The sequence below is a fragment of the Amblyraja radiata genome, chromosome 19 (assembly GCF_010909765.2).
Source record: "Amblyraja radiata isolate CabotCenter1 chromosome 19, sAmbRad1.1.pri, whole genome shotgun sequence".
In the NCBI taxonomy this organism is placed as follows: Eukaryota; Metazoa; Chordata; class Chondrichthyes; order Rajiformes; family Rajidae; genus Amblyraja; species Amblyraja radiata.
Window position 1 is genome coordinate 21,851,218 of NC_045974.1, and position 21,811 is coordinate 21,873,028.

The 21,811-nt window shown below is 48.0% G+C and overlaps 1 protein-coding gene across 8 annotated transcripts in view; it reads right to left on the reverse strand.

Annotated features, from left to right (window-relative positions):
• Positions 1-21,811, reverse strand: part of nav3 (neuron navigator 3) — a 330,490-nt gene that overhangs the window by 47,113 nt on the left and 261,566 nt on the right. For 6 of the 8 annotated variants that reach the window (XM_033037973.1, XM_033037971.1, XM_033037967.1 and 3 more), the window contains 7 exons: positions 15,729-15,867; positions 13,172-13,448; positions 9,408-10,104; positions 8,385-8,834; positions 7,258-7,323; positions 4,440-4,481; positions 2,404-2,564 (listed from right to left, as the gene is read on the reverse strand). In XM_033037973.1, the coding sequence (XP_032893864.1) occupies positions 2,404-2,564; positions 4,440-4,481; positions 7,258-7,323; positions 8,385-8,834; positions 9,408-10,104; positions 13,172-13,448; positions 15,729-15,867 (1,832 nt within the window). The remainder of the gene's footprint in view (positions 1-2,403; positions 2,565-4,439; positions 4,482-7,257; positions 7,324-8,384; positions 8,835-9,407; positions 10,105-13,171; positions 13,449-15,728; positions 15,868-21,811) is intronic. The other 2 variants (XM_033037968.1, XM_033037970.1) reach the window with 2 other exon arrangements.

Below are 21,811 nucleotides of genomic sequence, written 5' to 3' on the forward strand. Positions count from 1 at the left end.
ATCAGTACTGTAGTTATTTAATGAGCAACATTCACAACTATATGTTGGATTTATCCAGGTTTTACTTCTACAGTCAGTCATATACATCACCAATTTGGTCAGGAGATATTTCAGTTGAAATTTTAACGTTAATTCTGAAGTGGGAATGGTGGAAACAGCGTTTATCGATACATTTTTTTAAATCTGGTGTGTACAAACTGGGTATCTTCATTGCTGTTCACAACACATGCATCTAATCTGAATGTCCGGTAATGTGATGTTTTGACACCTTTAAACATATTACCAAAAGAACATTTGCTGCAGTTATGTCCTTTGGCCATCTCTTGTCAGTTAGTGTAATATTCAACCTGTCAGATAGGTATAATCGGTTTTAACAGCTATTATCATAAAATGCCTTTAGAAATTTCCTTGCAACCTGTATATTTTGTTGTGGATAAATTATGTGGGAAGCCAGAGTGTTTCTATACCATTAGCAATAACGACCCATGCTATGGCCATGTCATGATAATTTTTGGTCCTTCACAGAAAACATGCTAGCATCAATCTGTAGTGTGCATGGTTAAGCATATATGTTATCATGGTCCAGGATTTATTGACACAGGTTGATCATACGCTGAATAACCCTATCACATTTTTGTATGGAAGTGGAAAGAAATAATAGAAATTGCATTAATTTCAATGTGTAAAAAGAGTTGACATACTGTATTAGAATTTTGCTGCATGTCATTGTGGTATATATCATGTCTTGATTTAGTTTGTGACTTTATTTGAAGCAGAAATAATATGTGAATGCTTCATTGAGCATAATTCCGACTGGTAATTACGCACTTTGTCCGAGCACATTATTGCACGTGTCATGCAAGCCGTCTTAAATGACCACCTAAACTGTCATTTGGCAACCTAAAAAGCTGCCTAGGTTGCCCAGCTGGCACCAGGGGAAAAAAGTTAAGTGAGAGCCCTGTAGAGTCGTAGTCATAGTGCCATAGTCATAGAGTCAAAGTGTCAGTGTCATAGAGTCATTATGTCATAGTATCTTAGTTACATAAAGTCATAGTGTCAGTGTCATAGTGACACAGAGAAAGTATCATTGATTCAGAGTCACAGTCATACAATGTTCATATATTAGAATTCTCTATTTTTTTGTCTGAACGTTGAATTCTCTACTTTTGGGTAGCTTGTACAAACACTCCCCTCAGCCCTCCCCCCACTAAAAATTGGTTAACCAGCTCCACCATTCACAATGATGTATCCCTCTCAGGCTTACACTGTCCCAAACCAAAAATGGCCAACCTCCCTGCCCAAGGTCATCTGTGGCCGGCCCTACACCCACCCCCCCCCCCCCCCCCCCCCCCCCGACAATCAGTCTGAAGAAATGTCCCGGCCCAAAACGTCACCTATCCATGGTGTGGCACGGTGGCGCAGCGGTAGAGTTGCTGCCTTGCAACGCCAGAGACGCGGGTTTGATCCTGACTATGGATGCTGTCTGTACGGAGTTTGTACGTTCTCCCTGTGACCACATGCGTTTTCTCTGGATGCACTGGTTTCCTTCCACATCCCAAAGTCGTGCGGGTTTGTAATTTAATTGGCCCTGCGTAAATTGCCCCTAGTGTGTAGGGTGGGGATGAGAAAGTGGGATAACATAGAACTAGTGTGAACGGATGATCGGTGGTGAGTGTAGACTCGCTGGATTCTAAAGATCTGTTCCCATGCTGTATCTCTAAACTTAAGTGAACTAAACTAATTCCCAGTTTATTTCAAAATACTTTTAACTGGACTTTTTAATTTGTTTTTATCAGACTTTACCTTGCACTAAATGATATACCCTTTATCTTGTATCTGTACTGTGATAGCTTGATTGTAATCATGTATAGTCTTTTTGGTGATTGGATAGCATGCAACAAAAAAGCTTTCCACTGTACACATGCCAATAATAATAAATTAAATTAAACTAAATCACCACGGGCTCAGTTTATTTTTATTTTAATTTTTAATTTTGTTTAAATGTTAGTTTTAATTTAAGAGATAAGGATTGGAAACAGGCCCTTCGGCCCACTGAGTCCACGCTGACAAGTGATCAACCCGTACACTAGTTCTATCCTGCACACCAGGGACAATTCACAGAAGCCAATTGACCTACAAACCCGCACGTCCTTGGAATGTGGAAGGACATTGGAGCACCCGGTGGAAACCCACGCAGTCACGGGGAGAACGTACAAACTCCGTACAGACAGCACCCGTAGTCAGGATCGAACCTGGATCTCTGGCTCTATGAGGCAGCAACTCTACTACTGTGCTACCGTGGGGCGTCATACCCATGGTTCCCAATTACTAGCCAAGGCTCTAGGCACCGCTCAGTACCAGAACCACATTGCCGCCAAAACCCAGAGAGGAGGGAGTACTCACCTAAATGGGTGAAGTTGTAGATGCCACTACAGGGAGAGGAGATGGCAGAGGGTGAGGGGAGAGGGGACTGACTGACTGTGTCCTGAAGACCCCCCGTGGAGTGAGATCGAAGCCACTCCTTCCCTTCCTCCTGGCTGGTTTGCCGAGATGACGGAGGATACCTGTGGGATCATACACATTAGACACTTCAAGTCCGGTCGAGTTTATTGCCGTACGCATAAGTACGATGGTCGGCAAGTACAACGGAAATCTCGCTTGCAGCAGCAAATCACAGGCACATCGACTCAGGCACGTACACAAAATGAATTAATTATACTTCAGTTACACATCAATTCTACAAGATAGTGAAAAAAGACTGCGTGCAAAGTGTATAAAGTATTAAATGTATGAAGACATTAGTGCAAAACACAATTAGGAAGCAAAAGGACACAAAGTGCTGTGAGGCATAGATAGGGTAGACAGTCAGAACCTTTCTCCCAGGATGGAAACATCAAATACTAGAGGGCATAGCTTTAAGCTGCGAGGGGCAAAGTTTAACGGGCATATGCGGGCAGTTTGGTTTTTCACAGAGGGTGGGGGGAGCTTGGAACTCGCTGCCATGGATGGTGGAGGCAGATACAAGGGTGGCGTTTAAGAGACGTTTGGATAGGCACATGGATTTGCAGAGAATGGAGGGATATGGGTTATGTGCAAGCAGATGAGGGATGGTCTTGGCATCATGTGCTGCACAGACATGGTGGGCCGAAGATCCTGTACGGACATGGTGGGCCGAAGTTTCTGTTCTATGTAACAGAAGGCAGAGTAAAGAGGCCATGAGCATCCTGGTTTTTGGAGAAAAGGTTAAACTAGTCCCAGGAGTGAGAAAGAAGCATTATCGAAGAAAGACAACACTGGTGATTAATGCATTACTGCTGCTGTGTTGACCTAATTGGGCCAATGTGTGGTGTTGTAATGAATGTTTGCAAGCGATGTAAAGACAAAGAGGCAGGCGTAGATAAATACAACCCGCTCTTATCTATTTTCACAGTATGCCAAGAACAAGTCTTGCAGGATGACTTAATTACACATATTGAGCTGAAGCATGGGGCCTGGGCTGCAGGGGGATGTTGGGCAGGCTAGGACTTTATTCCTTGGAGCGCAAGAGGCTGAGGGGTGATCTTATAGAGGTGTTTAATATCATGAGAGGAATAGATAGTGTGAATGGTTCTTCTCTTTCTACAGGAGAAAACGGTTTCAAATGCCTCTGGCTATCTGAGAGATTTAGTTTAGTTTAGTTTACTTTAATTTAGTATAGTTTAGATACAGCGTGGAAACAGGCCCCTTGGGCTACCGATTCCACAGCGATCACCCGTTCACACTAGTTCTGTGTTTGCCCACTTTCTCATCCACTACACACTAAGAGCAGTATTTAGCAGCCGGTGGAAACCTACAAACCCGCATGTCTTTTGGATGTGGAAACCGGAGCACCCAGAGGAAACCCACGTGATCACTGGGAGAGCGTGCCAACTCCACAAACAGACAGCACCCGAAGTCAGGATTGAACCCGGGTCTCATACGCTGTGAGGCAGCAGCTCTACCTCTGTGCCACTGTACTGCCCATGTTAAAGGTGAGAGGTGAAAGATTTAACAGTGACCTGAGAGGTAACGTTTTCACATAGCATGGTGGGTAGAGCCACCAGAGGAGGTAGTTGAGGCATGTACAATTACTGCATTTAAAGGGCACTTGGACGGGTACATGGATAGGGAAGGTTTAGAGGGGCACCGGTCAAATGTAGGCTAATGAGTGCCTTAAATGGGGTATTCTTAGTTGGCATGGATGAGTAGGGCCGAAGGGCCTGTTTCCATGCTGTATGACTCTAGGATGCTATTTAACCCTGCCGCCCACCATCACACTGAGCACGATTCCCAAATCCATGACACAATTTACGTGGCGTGATTACTTGCCCTCCCTCCCTCCCATTGGGCACAGGCCCACTCTACCGCACCCACTGATACAAACTCACACCAAATTGTAACGAGCATTAAAATATCTCTACCTCAGTCCCTTTTTAGGTAGCGTGTTTCGATCGAGTTGCAAACTGTTAAAACAAACAGACACACCATCAACAAACAATTAAAAACAAGCAGAGCCTCAACACCCACATCAGCTTCAAGCAAAACACAAAGTGCTGGAGGAACTCAGCAGGTCAGGCAGCATCTGCAGAGGGAATGAGCAGGCAACGTTTCCGGTGGGGACCTTTCTGAAGAAGTGTGAAGAATGGTCTTGTCCCGAAACACTGTCTGTCCATTCAATTCTGTGCACAGTTCAGTACAAGTATTATTACACATGGTATTCCCTCCACTGATGCTGCCTGACCCGCTGAGTTCCTCCAGCACTTTGCATTTTGCTCAAGAATCCAGCATGTGCTGTTCCTCGTGTCGTCATTAGGCATCAGCTCGTTAACTTGCCTGCCAAGAAGGTTAAGCAAGAAAAACATGGTTAATCAGTTAATGCAAAAGCAACCCAGAAATCGCAGCCAGCATTGACATGGTGCAGGGTGAAAGCAAACGAGAGAAAACATGCGTTAGAGTTCAGTTGTTATGTGTCTCAATGCAGATAACGCTCGTTATAACACACAACAGAGGGGGTGGAATGGTGTCCGTTATGGCCAACGGTCTGCTATAACTGGGTAAGGGTTTTGGTCCAACCACCCAGCGGTCACTCCATGTTTTCAAATGCAAAGCTCTTTTTAACAGTTAAAATTGTACTTTTGTTATTGCAAGCTAATGACACTGAAGGCTGTTTGTTCAGTCGTTTAAATGCGCAAGTGACAGAGACACTTCCAAGTCCAAATGGAGATGAGGAGGAATTTCTTTACCGGAGGGTGGTGAATCTGTGGAATTCATTGCCACAGGCGGCTGTGGAAACATAGAAACATAGAAAATAGGTGCAGGAGTAGGCCATTCGGCCCTTCGAGCCTGCACCGCCATTCAATATGATCGTGGCTGATCATCCAACTCAGTATCCCGTATCTGCCTTCTCTCCATATCCCCTGATCCCTCTATCCACAAGGGCCACATCTAACTCCCTCTTAAATATAGCCAATGAACTGGCCTCAACTACCTTCTGTGGCAGAGAGTTCCAGAGATTCACCACTCTCTGCGTGAAGCCAAGTCATTGGGTATTTTTAAAGCGGAGATTGACAGGTTCTTGATTAATAAGGGTGTCAAAGGTTACGGGGAGAAGGCAGAAGAATGGGGTTGAGAAGGAAAGATAGATCAGCCATGATTGAATGAAGGAGTAGACTCGGTGGGCTGAATGGCCTAATTTTGCTCCTATGTCTCATGGTCTAAGTGAAGCAGTCCGTGTTTCCAAAGTGATTATTCCTGCGGCGTTTATGCAACTGCTTGGAAGGTAAATCTGAAATCGGATTAACAGTCTCGGTCAGGGAGAAACCGTGGCAAGCAGGTGTGGGATGAGATAGCCAAGCATAGGGATCGTCTTGCCAATGCAATGAAAAGAGTCTTCAATTAATCCCACTCCGCTGTTCCGTCCCCCTCGCAAATCCAATTATTTCCCAATTCTCCGCTGGGATGCTCCTATTGGACCTGCCTCTGCACCCTTTTCTGATCACGTGTTCCCTGTCACACCTCATTGCTTAAAAATAATTTTCCTCATCTCCACACAAACTCCTTTGGCAATTGTCAAATCAAAAGCTGCATTCTCCAGTAAGATTGCAGGGGCAAAAAGAAAGTTGCTCGCTTTTCCATAATGTACAGGACCAACTGGTGATCCGGCACTAGCTTTAATCCGGACAAATTACGTGTGTGCATTTGAACCACCCTCCCCCCCCCCCCCCCCCCCCCCCCCCCCGGAAATGTGGTGCCTATGCAAGGTGAGGCGGCCGATCTCGACTTCACCGGGACTTCTGCGGCCGATCGGCGGGTTGAATCTGCCCACTGTGGCTAGGGCTCTGGAATCTGGTTCCAGAGCTTTGCCGTATTATCCGTTTTGCCGGACCTGCAGAGGTCACGGCCTCGGAGCGCCGAGACACCGGCCCGCAAAGTCGATCTTGGAAGTCATTGCAGGAGGCAAATTCCATCCACCGATTGCCACGGAGGTTCCAATGAAGATGAGATCGGCCTACTCACCCGGCCTAGACACCACATTTTTGGGGTGACTTCCGGTTGGGAAATTTCAAGTGCACTCTTGCAATTTTGTCTGGAATAAAGGAGGTAACAGATCACCAGTTGCTGGAAAATCAGTGGTTGACCAGTATTAACTGGTTATGACTGTTGTGATTGTAACCTCGGATAACCTTTCACCTGCTTATTTATCTCTATCTATCCCTCTAGGGGGAGAGCAATGTGTCTATCTCTCCCCGCCTTAAAAAAATTGCTTCCATTTCCCTTGAGAACAGAGCTCCAAAGACCCATGAACCTCTGAGAACATAGAATAACCCAGCACAAGAACAGGCCCTTCGGCCCACAATGTCTGCACAGAATAGGGTTGCCAACTTTCTCACCCCCAAATATGGGACAACAGGTCAAAATACAGGACAAATTCCCGACGGCAATTCGTTGACCGACTCGGCCGTGGCTGGTTGAATGATGAGTTGGCCTGGGTGCTGGACTAGCACACAAAGCCCAGCCGGCCGGCCAGCTGAGGAGTTTTGGCCCGGGCAACAACGCGCGCAAAGTTTGGCGGCCGGGCCAAAGCTGGGCTTTGTGTTCAGAGAGCAAGCTAGCAGAGATATACAAATTCCTTTATAAGGTACGGCTAACGTGTCATCTTTAAATCTGCGTGTCTAACGGGGTTTGATTGCAGATTCTGGTCTTGAAACCTCTCAGGTGGGAAACCGCTGGCTCTTGTACCTGTCTCGCCTCCAGGACTGGGTGATCCTGCGACACTGAGGAACATTGACAAGGAAACAGAAGGGACTAATAGTCGAGACGAGAGAGGGAGATGAAGAGATAGTGTGAACAGCAGGAGGATGGGAACAAAAATGGGAAACAAATATTAACATCTCTCTAAAGCAAAATAAATGATCAAACTGTACACAAGCTCACTAACGCCAATAGGATTTGTTTGAGGCATTTGCTTGCAATGGGGTAGAATGATCTGTCCTAGAGTCATAGAGGCATACAGCGTGGAAACAGGTCCTTCGGCCCAACTTGCCCACATCGACCAACATGCCCCATCTACACTCGTCCCATCTGCCTGCGTTTGGCCCATATTCCCCCTAAACCCTCTTATCTAAGGATAATTTACAGAGGCTAATTGAACAACCAACCCACGCATGCGTCTCTGGGATGTGAACATAGGACTGTGCAGGGCAGGGACATCTAACATCAATCACATCAAGACATTGGGTGACGATTCTACATCTCCGTGTCTGACCCTCTTGCACGCTTGATCAAACATTCGACAGTAAAATGATTGGATTTGCACATACTGAACCAGTCCAGCCTTTGAATTTTCAGACTCTTTCAGAAATATATCTTCCTCCATAAAACTATTGAGCATCCCTCAATAAATTATGCAATTACGACTTTTAAAGACATTTGGACAGGTAAATGGATAGGAAACGTTTAGAGGGACATGGGCCAAATGCATGCTGGTGGGACTAGTGTAGGTGGGGCATCTTGGTTGGCATGAGCAAGTTGGGCCGAAGGGCCTGCTTCAATGCTGTACGACTCTACGACTATGACACTGAGGAACATGGATAAGAAAGGTTTTGAAGGATATGGTGCAAACGCGGGCAGGTGGGTCTAGTGTACAAGGGGCATTTTGGTCGGCATGGGGAAAGGGTCTGTTTCCGTGCTGTGTAACTGTACAAGCCTCCAGAATGCCAACTTGGTTGGCATGGACAATGTGGGCCGAAGGGCCAGTCTCCATGCTGCACAGCTCTGTGACTCTATGCTGTGTTGTCTCAGTTTTTTTTACATGCTTGAGGAGACCGTCATCCAAAGGCAAGGTCTGGAAAGGACTCCCAACTCACCTCTCGCTCAGCGTTGACTTGACGCTCGCTGTCCTCATGAGCAGGTTCTGCATTTCGCTCTTGGACATGGTGGTGAGGCCGGACAGCGAGCCGTGGTGACTGACCGGCAGGTCGATGGACTCGGAGCTGGTGTGCAAGCTGCTGAGGGAGGGGTAGCTGAGGGTGTCCTTACTGCCCCCCGGGGAACTGCTGAGACTGGCCGTCAACTGGTGCCCGCTGGAGGTCAGGGAGTGGAGGGAGGCCGGGCTTGATGCCAGTGACTGGCTCAGCCCGCAGCCCTCCGGGGCTTGCTCCAAAGCCTTGCCCCCCGCACCACTCCCAGTGGAAGGGGAGTCCATGCTGCCCTGTCGGACCTGTGAGGCGTGAGGGTTGGAGATGATGGTGGGGCTCTTCACCGAGTCTGAGCCAGGCCCACCACCCGGCTTTGCAGTTGTCTTCCCTCCAAACAACCTGTGGAAGAAAGACAGGAGTAAACCAGATGATAGGGCCAGGACGGCCGCAAAGGGGTAGAGTCGCTGCCATAAAACGCCACAGATCCGGGTTCGATCCCGACTACAGGTGCTATCTGTGCGGAGTTTGCACGTTCTCCCCGTGACCGCGTGGGTTTTCTCCGGGTGCTCCAGTCTCCTCCCGCATTCCAAAGGCCTTCTGTAAATTGCCCCTAGCGTGTCGGAACGTGTATGAGAAAGTGGGATAACATAGAACTAATCTGAACGGAGGATCAATAGTCGGAGTGGACTCGGTGGGCTGAAGGGTCTGTTTCCATGCTGTATCTTTCAATCAATTCCATTAAAAGAACATTCTTCTCTCGATGGTCAGCGTGGACTCAGTGGGTTTGTAGGTAAATTGTGCCTAGTATGTAGGATAGTGTATGGGGGTGATCACTGGTGAAGGGCCTGTTTCAACACTGTATCTCTATCAAGGATCTTTACGTGACATTAATAAACATCAACACAACTGAGTTCGGAGAGGGCAACCAGACAGTCCGCACCCCCCTCCCCCCATGGCAAGACCACCACTGACCTGCGGAAGGTGGGTGACGAGATGTCAGGGTACTTGGACCCCTGCTGCCTGAGCCCAGCCGGCCCTGGGCCGCCGGGGGGCGGGGGGCTGGACTTGGGCGAGGTTGACAGCGCCGCGCTCTCCGGGTCGGACACCACCACCTTGTCCCGGTCGACAGAGATGGGGCTGGAGCGCCCCGAGCTGACCTTGGAGGGCTCCCTCAGCTTGGAGGAGGCGGGAGGGGGAGCGGAGGAGGGAGGTGGTTTGGCAGCTCCGCACGTCTCGATGCTGCTGGACCGCTGCCCGCCCCTGCCGCCCACGTTGCCCACGCTGGACTTGGCGGGCCGGGGCAGGCTCCGGTACTGAAGGTTGCTCCTGGAGCTGGGCAGCAGCACGCTGTCCTCTTGGTTCTGCGAGCCGTCCAGGCTGGTCTTCCTGCCCGTGCCGGCTTTGCCGGGAATCCCGGACGACTTGGGCACCTTCCCCAGCGTGGCTGACCCGCTGCACACCGTCACCCCTCCCGCGGTCGTGCACGCAGACACCGTCACCCCCGACTTCTTGAAACCGAAGGAGACCGTGGGCGTTCGGCCCATCCCCGAGGGCGGCTTCTTCCCCTCGTCTCCGCTGCTCCTGCCCGCCTCTGGCGGACACGGCTGGGTGGACGTCCCTTTAAGGGACACCTTCCCCTTCTCCAGAACCTTGGCCTCCTCCATTTTACCTGCAGCAGACACGCAAAACGCAAAGGATCAACCCACAGAAACAGAACAGCTGAACACGAGGCACAGAAGCAGGCCATTCAGCCCATTAGCCCTGCTACTACATTCATTATTAACATTGAATTCTCTAATTTTAGATAATCTCTGGAAAGCAAACTACCTCCCCCCACCCCCCCCCCCCCCCCCCCCCCCCATTTCCCCGGTGCCCCACCTGGACACGCCTATTTCTACCTTCCCCCTCCTCCTCCACCTTACATTCCTTCCTCTGGCTTCACAATTCGCAACTTCTCAATCCTTTTCTCTCACACCTGTTTCAGCATCTTTGTCCAACCGTCTGCCTATCAAACCCCCTCCCTCCTCACCTGTATCCACCTATTACCTGTCCTGCCCCATCTCTCTTACAGTTTTCCGCCCTCCCCTCTTACAATCAGTCTGAAGAAAGGTCTCGACCTGAAACATCACCTATCCATGTTCTCCAGAGTTGCTACTTGAGTCGCTGAGTTACTCCAGCACTTTGTGCCTTTTTTTCTGTAAACCTGCATCTGCAGTTCCTTGTCTCTTCGCCAAGAACATGATCTTCTAATTCAATACTACTATTGTGCACTATCGAGGAAAGTACCACCACTCAGGACACAGCTTCTTCCCCGCTATTATAGACTACTGAATGGTCCTCCCATACCTAGGGAGCAGTCCTGATCATCCAACCTACCTCATTGTAGTCATTGGACTTTTTCTCAATTAACGCTATACAGAATAACACTATATTCTGCGCTCTGGTGCTATTGTTTCAGAAAATTATGGTCGGAGCCCGCTGGTACAGTGCTCCCCCACCCACACCAACCTCATCCCATTGCCTTTTTAGCCTCCCAGGTGGCTTAATAGCACCTTTAAACTTTAAAAGGCAATCGTATCTAACTTTACCCGTAAACTTTTCCCTGCTCTTTGTCCCAATTACATCCAGCTCTCCCCACTCCCTGAATTCCGAACTGCATTTTATAATGCTGAAATCATGACTGATGCAGGCCCTTCAGCCCACTCATTCCTTGTCGACCGCAGACCGTCCAACTCCTTTTAGCCCACCGTTATCAGAATACGGGCGTCCCATAAGCTAGGTTATAATATTGTTCAAGAAGGAACTGCAGATGCTGGAAGATCGAAGGTACACAAAATTGCTGGAGAAACTCAGCGGGTGCAGCAGCATCTATGGAGCGAAGGTCTGAAGAAGGGTTTCGGCCCGAAACGTCGCCTATTTCCTTCGCTCCATAGATGCTGCTGCACCCGCTGAGTTTCTCCAGCAATTTTGTGTACCTTAGGTTATAATATTGTTCCCCCCATCATCCTCATTGCAAACATCGCACTTTTCCTCTAACTGTAACCTTATAATGCCATTACATTATTACATTCGGCACTGTATTTTCTGTATTTTGCACTACGGCCTGATTGTACGCATGTATAGAATGATTTGATTTGACTGGAAAGCACACACACAAAGCTTTTCCCTCTGTCTCGGTAGACATGACCAAAATAAACCAATATCAATAATATCTCCCAGAGACACAAGAGGCCGCAGATGCTGGAACGTTGAGCAAAACACAAAGTGCTGAAGGAACTCAGCGAGTCAGGCAGGGAATGGACAGGCGACATTTCACGTTGGGACCCTTCTTCAGAATGATTGGAGGAGAAAGCGGAAGAAAGGATCTTATTCATTTTTTTCATCTTTATTTTCTTGGCTCTCTCTTCCAGCTTTCCCTCCAGCACTCCATCAGTCTGAAGAAGGGTCCCGGCCCAAAATGTCGACTGTCCATGCCCTCCACACATGCTGCCCGACCCGCTAGGTTTCTCCAGCATTTTGTGCCTTGCTCAGTAAGATCTCTCCCAATCTCGGCCATGAGGAAAAACCAGCCTCCCTTCCATTGACTCCATTTACACTTCACGCTACCTCGGCAAGGCCGCCAGCATAATCAAGGCTGACTCTCGCCATGGTCACTCCCACTTCTCCCCTCTCCTGTCAGGCAACAGGTGCAGAAGTTTGAGAACACACACCTCCAGATTCAGGGACAGTTTCTTCCCAACTGTTATCAGGCAACTGAATGGTCCTCACATCAGCTAAGTACGGTTCTGACCTTCTATCTACCTCATTGGAGACCATTGATCTTTCTTTCATCAGACTTTACTGGACTTTATCTTGCACTAAACATATGAGTTAGATAGAGCTCTAGGGGCTATTGGAGTCAAGGGATATGAGGAAAAGGCAGGCAGGGGTTATTGATTGGGGACGATCAGCCATGATCACAATGAATGGCGGTGCTGGCTCGAAGGGCCGAATGGCCTCCTCCTGCACCTATTTTCTATGTTTCTATTACCTTGATCTTTTATCTGTACACTGTGGATGGCTCGATTGTAATCATGTATAGTCTTTCCACTGACTGGATAGCATGCAGGGGCGGAAAACCTGGGGGGCCAGAGGGGACACGTCCCCCTCATGTTTTGAGAAGTGGAGGACATCCCCCCCCAAGTTTTTGTGATCCCGATTTTAAAATCTCCGCTTTTAGCGCTGGATTGAGCCTCCGAAGCCTCGCGCATGTGTGTCTGCGTGCGCATGCCCGCGGGGCCGCCAAAAAATTGTGTCCCCCGTCCCCTCCATGTTTTGATAGCGAGTTCCGCTCTTGATAGCATGCAACAAAAAGCTTCTCATCGCACATCGGTACAGGTGACAATAATAACCTCGGTGAAATTAAATATTGTACCCTTTATCCTGTATCTGTGTGCTGTGAACAGCTTGATGGTATTCACGTAACTAAACTAAATGTTTACCGTTTATCCTGCATCTGTACACTGTGGGCGGCTTGATTGTAATCATGTATTGTTTTAGTTCTGACGGCATAGCACGCAACAAAAATGCTTTTCACTGTACCTCGAACTAAGACTAAACTAAATTTAAACTAAATTAATCTAAATTGCGGACGGCTTGATTGTAATTATGTATAGGCTTTTTGCTGACTGGATAGCATGCAAACAACAGCTTCTCACTGTCTCTCAGTACACGTGACAATAATAAGCTGAACGTACCCATGGATTTTAAGGGGTGTGAGCCGGTCTTGGGGCGAGGGCTGGGAACGCCCCCCTGTGCCGTCATCCCTCGCCTCCACGATCCCGTCTGGGACAGGGACAGTGCGGGTCTCTGCCCCTTGTCCGAGTCGTCGGACAGGTCCGAGGGATTCCGCTTCCACCTGTCGGCCGGCTCCATCTTCGTGCTGTCCGCTCCCTCGTCGCTCTTCCTCAGCTCCTCGCCGCCCCAGGCCGACTCATTGTCTGACAAGGGCAGCTTCTCAGAGTCTCCTTTGAGCTGTGAGGACGAGGAGTGAAGATGAGAGGTCAGAGAGATAGAGCGAGAGAGAGAGAGAGAGAGAGAGAGAGAGAGAGAGAGAGAGAGAGAGAAAGAGACATGGCACAGAAACAGGCCCTTCGGCCCGCCAAATCCGTGCCAACCATCAACCAACCATTCATGCCCATCCCATTTCATTCTTCCGCACTCCCATCTATTTCCCCATATTCTCCCCAGCCTCCCTCTCATTTCACTGCTGCCATCGTGAAGATAGGAGCCTGAAAACTGTAACATCCAGGTTCAGGAGCAGCTGATGTTTAGCAGCTAACAATCGGGCTGTTAAACAGTACAACCTCCAAATACCCTCCAACAAGATAGACTGGGGTGGGGGGGGGGGGGGGGGACTGTTCTAGCGGGACAGTGAGGCACAGCGGTAGAGTTCCTCCTACACTTCAAATACGTGCAGGTTTGTAGGTTAATTGGCTTTGGTTAAACCAATTGTAAATTGTCCCTCATGAGCAGGATGATGTTAGTGTTTGGGGTGATGGCCAGTCGGTGTGGACTCAGTGAGCCGAAGGGTTTGCATCAATAAAATAAAATCTCACTCACGTGTGGAAACATCCTCTCGACATCCGAGGAAGAGTGGAGGCAATGATTAAAGTTTCATGTTAATGTGTCATTGTCAAAGAAGAAAGCATTTACTTAGGAGAGTGGTGGGGAGGGTATAATTCAGTGGGGACTGGTCCATGTATTGCACTGAGGAATTTGCAAAATGGTGATCATAAATAGTTTATGAATGTACAAAAATGATTAAAATTCAACCTTGATGCGAGTGGATGCTGAAATTTTAATGTCAGTGAGGCTTACGGCCGAGACACAGGCCCATTGGCCCAACTCGCCCATGCCAATCAAAACACCCCATCTAAGCTAGTCCCATTTGCCTACCTTTGGCCTATATCTCTCTAAACATTTCCTATCCATGTACATGTCCAAATGTCTTTTCAATGCTGTTATAATACATGCTTCCACCACCGCCTCTGGTAGCTCATTCCTACACACACCTCCTCTGTGTGAAAATGTTGCCAAAAGATTTAAAAGATTCCTATTTAACCTTTCCCCCTCTAATCTTAAACCTATGTCCCCTGGTTCTTGATTCCCCTACTCTGGGTAAAAGAATTTGTGCATTCACCCTGTCGATTTCCCTCATGATGTTATACACTCTCAGATCACCACTCATCCTTCTGCGCTCCAAGGAACAAAGTCCCAGCCTGCCCAACCTCTCCCTATATCGTAGCCCCTCGAGCCCTGGCAACATTTTTGTAAATCTTTTCTGCATCCTTCCCAGCTTAGCAGCAGAATGGTAGGCATAATCCATTGGAAACGCAAATAATCATTATTTCCACACGCCACCAGTAACATAATGAGCCTACAGTAGATAGAGTGGATGTGGAGAGGATGTTTCCATTAGTGGGAGAGTCAAGGACCAAAGGTCATCGCCTCAGAATAATAGGACGCACCTTTAGAAAGGACATGAGGCGCAATTTCGTTAGTCAGAAGGTAGTGAGTCTGTGGAATTAATTGCCACAGCCTGCTGTGGATGCCGTCATTGAGTATTTTTTAAAGCGGAGATCGATAGGTTTTTGATTAGTAAGGGCGTCAAAGATTACGGGGAGAAGGCAGGAGAATGGGGTAGATTGGGAAAACTACATCAGCCATGATCAAATGGCAGAGCAGACTTGATGGACCGAATTGCCCCATTCTGCTCCTATGTCTTATGGAGCCAAAATGAGAAGTGGTCTAAACATGCAACACAATTAGTCATCATGTCATACAGTGTGGAAACAGGCCCTTCGGCCCAACTTGCCTACACCATCCAACATGCCCTTCCTATAGTCCCATCTGCCTGTGTTGTCCCATCTCCCTCTAAACCTATCCTATCCATGTACCTCTCCAAGTGTCCTTTAAATTATGTTATTGTGCCCGCCTCAACGACCGCCTCTGGCAGCTCGTTCCATACACCCTACATCCTCTGAGTGAAAAGGTTACCTCTCAGGTTCCTGTGAAATCTTTCTCCTCTCACCATAAACACAGTGCCAGAGACCCGGGGTCGATCCTGACTACGGGTGATGTCAGTACAGAGTTTGCACGTTCTCCCCGTGACCTTTATCTCCCTGCGTTCTCTCCAGTTTCCTCCCACGTTTTTTTTAACATCATGAGAGTAAACCTTCCCCAGTACTTGTCTTTACATTCCGTCCTTCATCGATCCTCACGAACACAAAGAGCCTGATGCGGTAAACATACCTGAGTGCCGGTGTTTTTCCTGGAAGACGCGGTGATGTTGGAATAAGAGCTGATGGATGAGGTGGTGTTCATGTCGTCCGTGCTGAGGTTATCGAGGGTGTCGCTGAGTCCGCTGCTGACTGAACTGCTGTCATCCCAGCTGGAGGAAGAACACAGAAAAAGCCTCCATCAGCCGGCATCTACCTGAGTGGATGGACGCAAAATGCAGGAGTAACTCAGCAGGACAGGCCGCATCTCTGGATAGAAGGAATGGGTGGCGTTTCGGGTCGGGACCCTTCTTCATTCTCTCGACCTGAAACGTCACCCATTCCTTCTCTCCAGAGGTGCTGCCTGTCCCGCTGAGTTACCTCAGCATTTGGTGTCAATCTTCAGTGTAAAGCAGCATCTGCAGTTTCTTTCATCACTACTCTGCCTGAGTGGAGATCCATCAATTACTTGGACCTCTCCTTACAGTTAAGGATGACACCGGCCAGACTCCCCACCATTGACATCTGCTATAGGGGAGGCACAGGGCCACATCCTCTCTGGTTTAGTTTAGAGATACAGCGCGGAAAAGCGCCCTTCAGCCCAGCAGGTCCGTGCCGACTAGCGATCCTCGTGCACTAGCACTATCTCACACACTAGGGACATTACAATTTTCACCAAGCCAATTAGGCTGCAAAGCTGCACGTTTTTGAAGTGTGGGAGGAATGCGGAGCAACCGGAGGAAACCCACGCGGTGACAGGGAGAATGTTGAAAACGTAGTCAGGATGGAACCCGGGTCTCTGGCGCTGTAAGCCAGCAACTCTACCGCTGTGCACTGTGCTGCCCAACATAGGGCCACCCACTGACATTGGGATGGCACATTGGGGCCCCCTCTCTAGTCTGGGTACATTCTTCCAGAATGGCATATTCCAGGTGTGGTCTCACCAATGTCTAGCACAGATTTGAAACACTCCCAACTAAATTGTAAAAACCGGCACAGCGGTAGAGTTGCTGCTTTACAGCGCCAGAGGTCCAGGTTTGGTCCTGACCACGGGTGCTGTTTGCACAGAGTTTGTGTGTTCTCCCCTTAACCACATGGCTTTTCTCCGGGTGCTCCGGTTGCCTCTCACATTCCCAGAAACGTGTGGGTTTTTAGAACATGTGCAGGTTTGTGGGCTAATTGGGTTTGGTAAGTTGAAAAACTGTCCCTAATGTGTATCGGCTAGTGTACGGGGTGATCGCCGGTCGGCGCGGACTCAGTGGGCCGAAGTTGCTTTTGCCACGCTGTATCTCTAAAGTCTAAAGTCCAGTCTCATCGAACATGAAAGATAGAACAGTACAGTGTGGGAACAGGCCATTCGGCCCCACATGTCTGTGCTGATCAGGATGCCAAGTTAAACTAATCACATCTGCCTGCACATGTTCTACAACCCCCCAGCCATTGCCCGTTCGATAGGTCTGTCTAAATGCCAGTATTATATCTGCTTCCACCACTACCCCTTGACAATGCATTCCAGGCACCCACTATCCTTTGTGTCAAAAGAATGTTTTGTAAATCTCCCCCAAACATTGCCCCTCCCACCTTGAACCTACTAGTATTTGACATTTCCACCCTGTGAAAAAGACTCTGCTGTATCTATACCTCTTGCAATGTGATACACTTCTATCTGGTCCCCCCCAAAGATGGTGTAATGTTCCAGTACCATTGCTACTGACAGTAACCGCCTTTGATTAACTGCTCGCGTCCCCACTCCTGTTATTATCAAAGGTTACATTATTTTGGAATATTTATTGGAAACAGATCGCTCAATCATAGAAGAAATGTTCGGCTGAAACTGCGGACTCAGTACTTGGAACAATCTCACACGTAACATTTCATGTAACGATGGGACAACTTCCCAGCAGCAAGCCGACCATCTGCAGGGTTCGTGGCTACTTTTAATCCAACCCCATTAGCCGCAATGGCCCGCACGTGGCACGGCGTGAAAGCCCTTTGAAGAGGGTTCAGGGATGACTGAGGGACGAGGGCGGCATGGTGGCGTAGCGGTAGAGCTGCTGCCTCACAGCGCCAGGGACCCGGGTTCAATCCTGACTACGGCTGCTGTGGGCACGGAGTTTGTACGTTCTCCCTGTGACCGCATGGGTTTTATCCGGGTGCTCCGGTTTCCTCCCACATCCCAAAGACGTGCGGGTTTGTAGGATAATTGGCTTCAGTAAAATTGTTAATTGTCCCTGGTGTGTACAATCGTGCTGGTGTATGGGGAGATTGCTGGTTAGCGTGGACTCGGTGGGCCGAAGGGCCTGTTTCCACGCTGTACTTCTAAAGTCTAAAGTAAAGTAAGGACTGGTTGAGAGAAGAATACCAAGCGTTGAGAATTCTCTCCCCCTCCCTAACCCTTGTGCATCAGGCGGTTCCCACTCCATATTATTCATTAAAAATTCAGCACGAATCCGTGTTAAAATATTCATAAATCGGTTTTCAGACACTGCTTCTTCGCTCCCTGAGGTGGGGACAATGTTGGAGAACAGCGTTCAGTTTCGGTCAGCCGCCAACAGGAAAGATGTCAAGTTGGAAAGGGAGCAGAGAAGATTTATGCGGATTTTGCCAGGAGCTACTGGGAGAGGGCCCGGGCTATTGGGAGAGCTTGGGCTGGCTGAGACTTTATTCCTTGGAGCGCAGAAGGATGAGGGGTGATCTTATAGAGGTGTACAAAATCATGATGGGGAATAGATAGGTGAATGGATATTCACTTTCTATTGGAGAAAACCGATCCAAGTCTTTACAATTGGGAATGAATTTGAGATGCAAATGGAGCGAAAACATTTCCTTCTTGGTCGAAGTGCGATTAGGAAGTCGCAAATGCGATATTATGGATATAATATTTATAATTCCATTGGAACGTTCAAAATAAAAGTCTTTGTCCAGAGAGTTTTGGGGGAATGCGGAACTTTTTTCCCCTCATGGAAGTGTCAAAGGGAAAACTCAGTGGTAGGAAGAGAGATGAATAAAGGCGAGAAGGTATGGCCGCACTTGGAGTACTGTGTTCAGTTTTGGCCACCCTGCTACCGGAACGATGCCTGAGCTGGGAATAGTGAAGAGAAGTTTTACGTGGATGTTGCCAGGACTCGAAAGCCCGCTCTGTGGGGTGAGGTTGGGCAGGCTCGGACTTTAGTCCTGGAGTGAGGGGAGACCTAATAGAGTTGTATAAAATCATGAGGGGAATAGATAGGGTGAATGCACTGGCTTTTACCTAGAGTAGGGGAATCAAGAACCAGAGGGCATAGATTTAGGGGTAGAGGAGAAAGATTTAATAGGAACCTGAGAGGTAACATTTTCACTCAGAGGGTGGGTGGGTCTATGGAACGAGCTGCCGGCATTATATAGCATTTAAAGGACATTTTTACAGGTTCATGGATAGGGAAGGTTTAGAGGGGTCTGGGCCAAAGGCAGGCAATAGACAATAGACAATAGGTACAGGAGTAGGCCATTCGGCCCTTCGAGCCAGCACCGACCATCACTGTCATCATGGCTGATCATCCGCAATCAGTACCCTGTTCTTGCCTTCTCCCCATATGCCTTGACTCCGCTATCTTTAAGAGCTCTATCTAAATGGGTCAATGGTGAATACACAGACTTTTACCCAGAGTAGGGGAATCAGGAATCAAAGGACATAGGTAAAAGGTGAGAGTGAACAAAATTAATAGGAACCCGAGGGACAACTTTTTCACACAAAAGGTATTGATTATATGGAAGGGGTAGAGATGATGGATAGGTTGAGAAAGAAAATGAGAGGGAGATATCGTGAATGTGAGAGAAAGAGTGTGAAAGACAATGAGAAAATATTAGAAAGATAGAGATCGATGATATGAATAATAGTCAGGTAGAGAGAGATATAAAGATAGAATATAGAACAGTACAGCATAGAAATGAGTACTTCAGCCCACAATGTCTGTGCCGAACATCATGCCAGGTTGAACTAATCTCGTCTGCCTGCACGTGATCCATAACCCTCCATTCCCTGCATATCCTTTGCCTATCCAACGGGGATTGATCAAAACATAGACATTAACGCTGGAGTAACTCAGCGGGTCAGGCATCGTCTCTGGAGAAAAAGGATGGGTGGCCCTTCTTTCATCTTTGGTATAAACCAGTATCTGCAGTTTTGTCACTCGCTCATCCTCCAACTTCATCTACTGTATCCGTTGTTCTCGGTGTGGATTCCCCTTTATCGGCGAGACCAAGCGCAGTCTGGGCGATCGTTTCGCTGAACACCTACGCCTTGGCCTACGCAATGTCCCGGTTGCTAAACATTTTAACTCCCCTTCCCATTTCCACACTGATCTTTCTGTCCTGGGCTTCCTCCGTTGTCTGAGTGAGGCCACCCGCAAATTGGAGGAACAGCACCTCATATTTCACGGGCAGCTTACAACCCAGCTGTGTGAATATTGATTTCTATCATTTCAAGTAACCCTTGCATTCCCTCTCTTTTTCTCTCTCTGTCCCTTCCCCACCCTAGTCAGATCCAGTTCGTATCCACATATCCCTTAGTTATCATTATTGGACGGGCAGCTTACAACCTTATTAATGGACCCTTGTGGGCTCTTTGGCCATCAGTGCCGGCTCTGATTTGCTCTGTACCTTTTCATACCTCTAGTTTCCCCTATCCACTGACTCTCAGTCTGCAGAAGGGTCTCAACCCCAAACGTCACCTAATCCTTTTCTCCAGCATTTTGTGTCTGTTCTTTGTTTCCACATTGATCAAGAGATATGGTAAATGGTAGGGAATTGAAGCATGCAGGTGAACAGAGGGATCTGGGAATAACTGTGCACAGTTCCCTGAAAGTGGAATCTCATGTAGATAGGGTGGTAAAGAAAGCTTTTGGTGTGCTGGCCTTTATAAATCAGAGCATTGAGTATAGAAGTTGGGATGTAATGTTAAAATTGTACAAGGCATTGGTGAGGCCAATTCTGGAGTATGGGGTACAATTTTGGTCGCCTAATTATAGGAAGGATGTCAACAAAATAGAGAGAGTACAGAGGAGATTTACTAGAATGTTGCCTGGGTTTCAGCATCTAAGTTACAGAGAAAGGTTGAACAAGTTAGGGCTTTATTCTTTGGAGCGCAGAAGGTTAAGGGGGGACTTGATAGAGGTCTTTAAAATTATGAGAGGGATAGACAGAGTTGACGTGGATAAGCTTTTCCCACTGAGAGTAGGGAAGATTCAAACAAGGGGACATGACTTGAGAATTAAGGGACAGAAGTTTAGGGGTAACATGAGGGGGAACTTCTTTACTCAGAGAGTGGTGGCTGTGTGGAATCAGCTTCCAGGGAAGGTGGTGGAGGCAGGTTCGATTTTATCATTTAAAAATAAATTGGATAGTTATATGGACGGGAAAGGAATGGAGGGTTATGGTCTGAGCGCAGGTATATGGGACTAGGGGAGAATACGTGTTCGGCACGGACTAGAAGGGTCGAGATGGCCTGTTTCCGTGCTGTAATTGTTATATGGTTATATGGTTATAGCTAAAAAAAAGTATACAGAGGACTAAAACAAAATAGTAAAAGGTTTGAAATATTGGGGGAAGAAGAGAGAGGGAGAATTAAAATAAAACATTTGCTAAATATTTCAATGCTGCAGGGCCCTGTGCAGCTTTCCAGTTGAGAGTGAACATCTTTACGGGTTTGTCAATACTAGTTTCTGTCACCCACGTCTCGTGAGCAGTGAGAGCTGGAGCCCAGATGGAACTGGGTGTCAGAGAGTCATAGAGTCATCGAGCGTGGAAACAGACCCTTCGGCCCAACATGCCCACACCGGCCAACATGTCCCACCCACAGTAGTCCCACCTGCCTGCATTTGGCCCATATCTCTCTAAATGCACCCTCTCCATGTACCTTTCTAAATGATTCTTCAATGTGGCCATATCGTACCTGCCTCAACTACCTTCTCTGGCAGCTCGCTCCATATATATCATCGATCTCCATCTATCTATTCCATTCTCATTGTCTTTCACACTCTCAATCTCTCCCTCTCATTCTCTTTCTCCACATATCAATCATCATTTACTTCTTCCAGGCATCCACCACCCTTTGGGTAAAAAAGTTACCCTTCAGGTTCC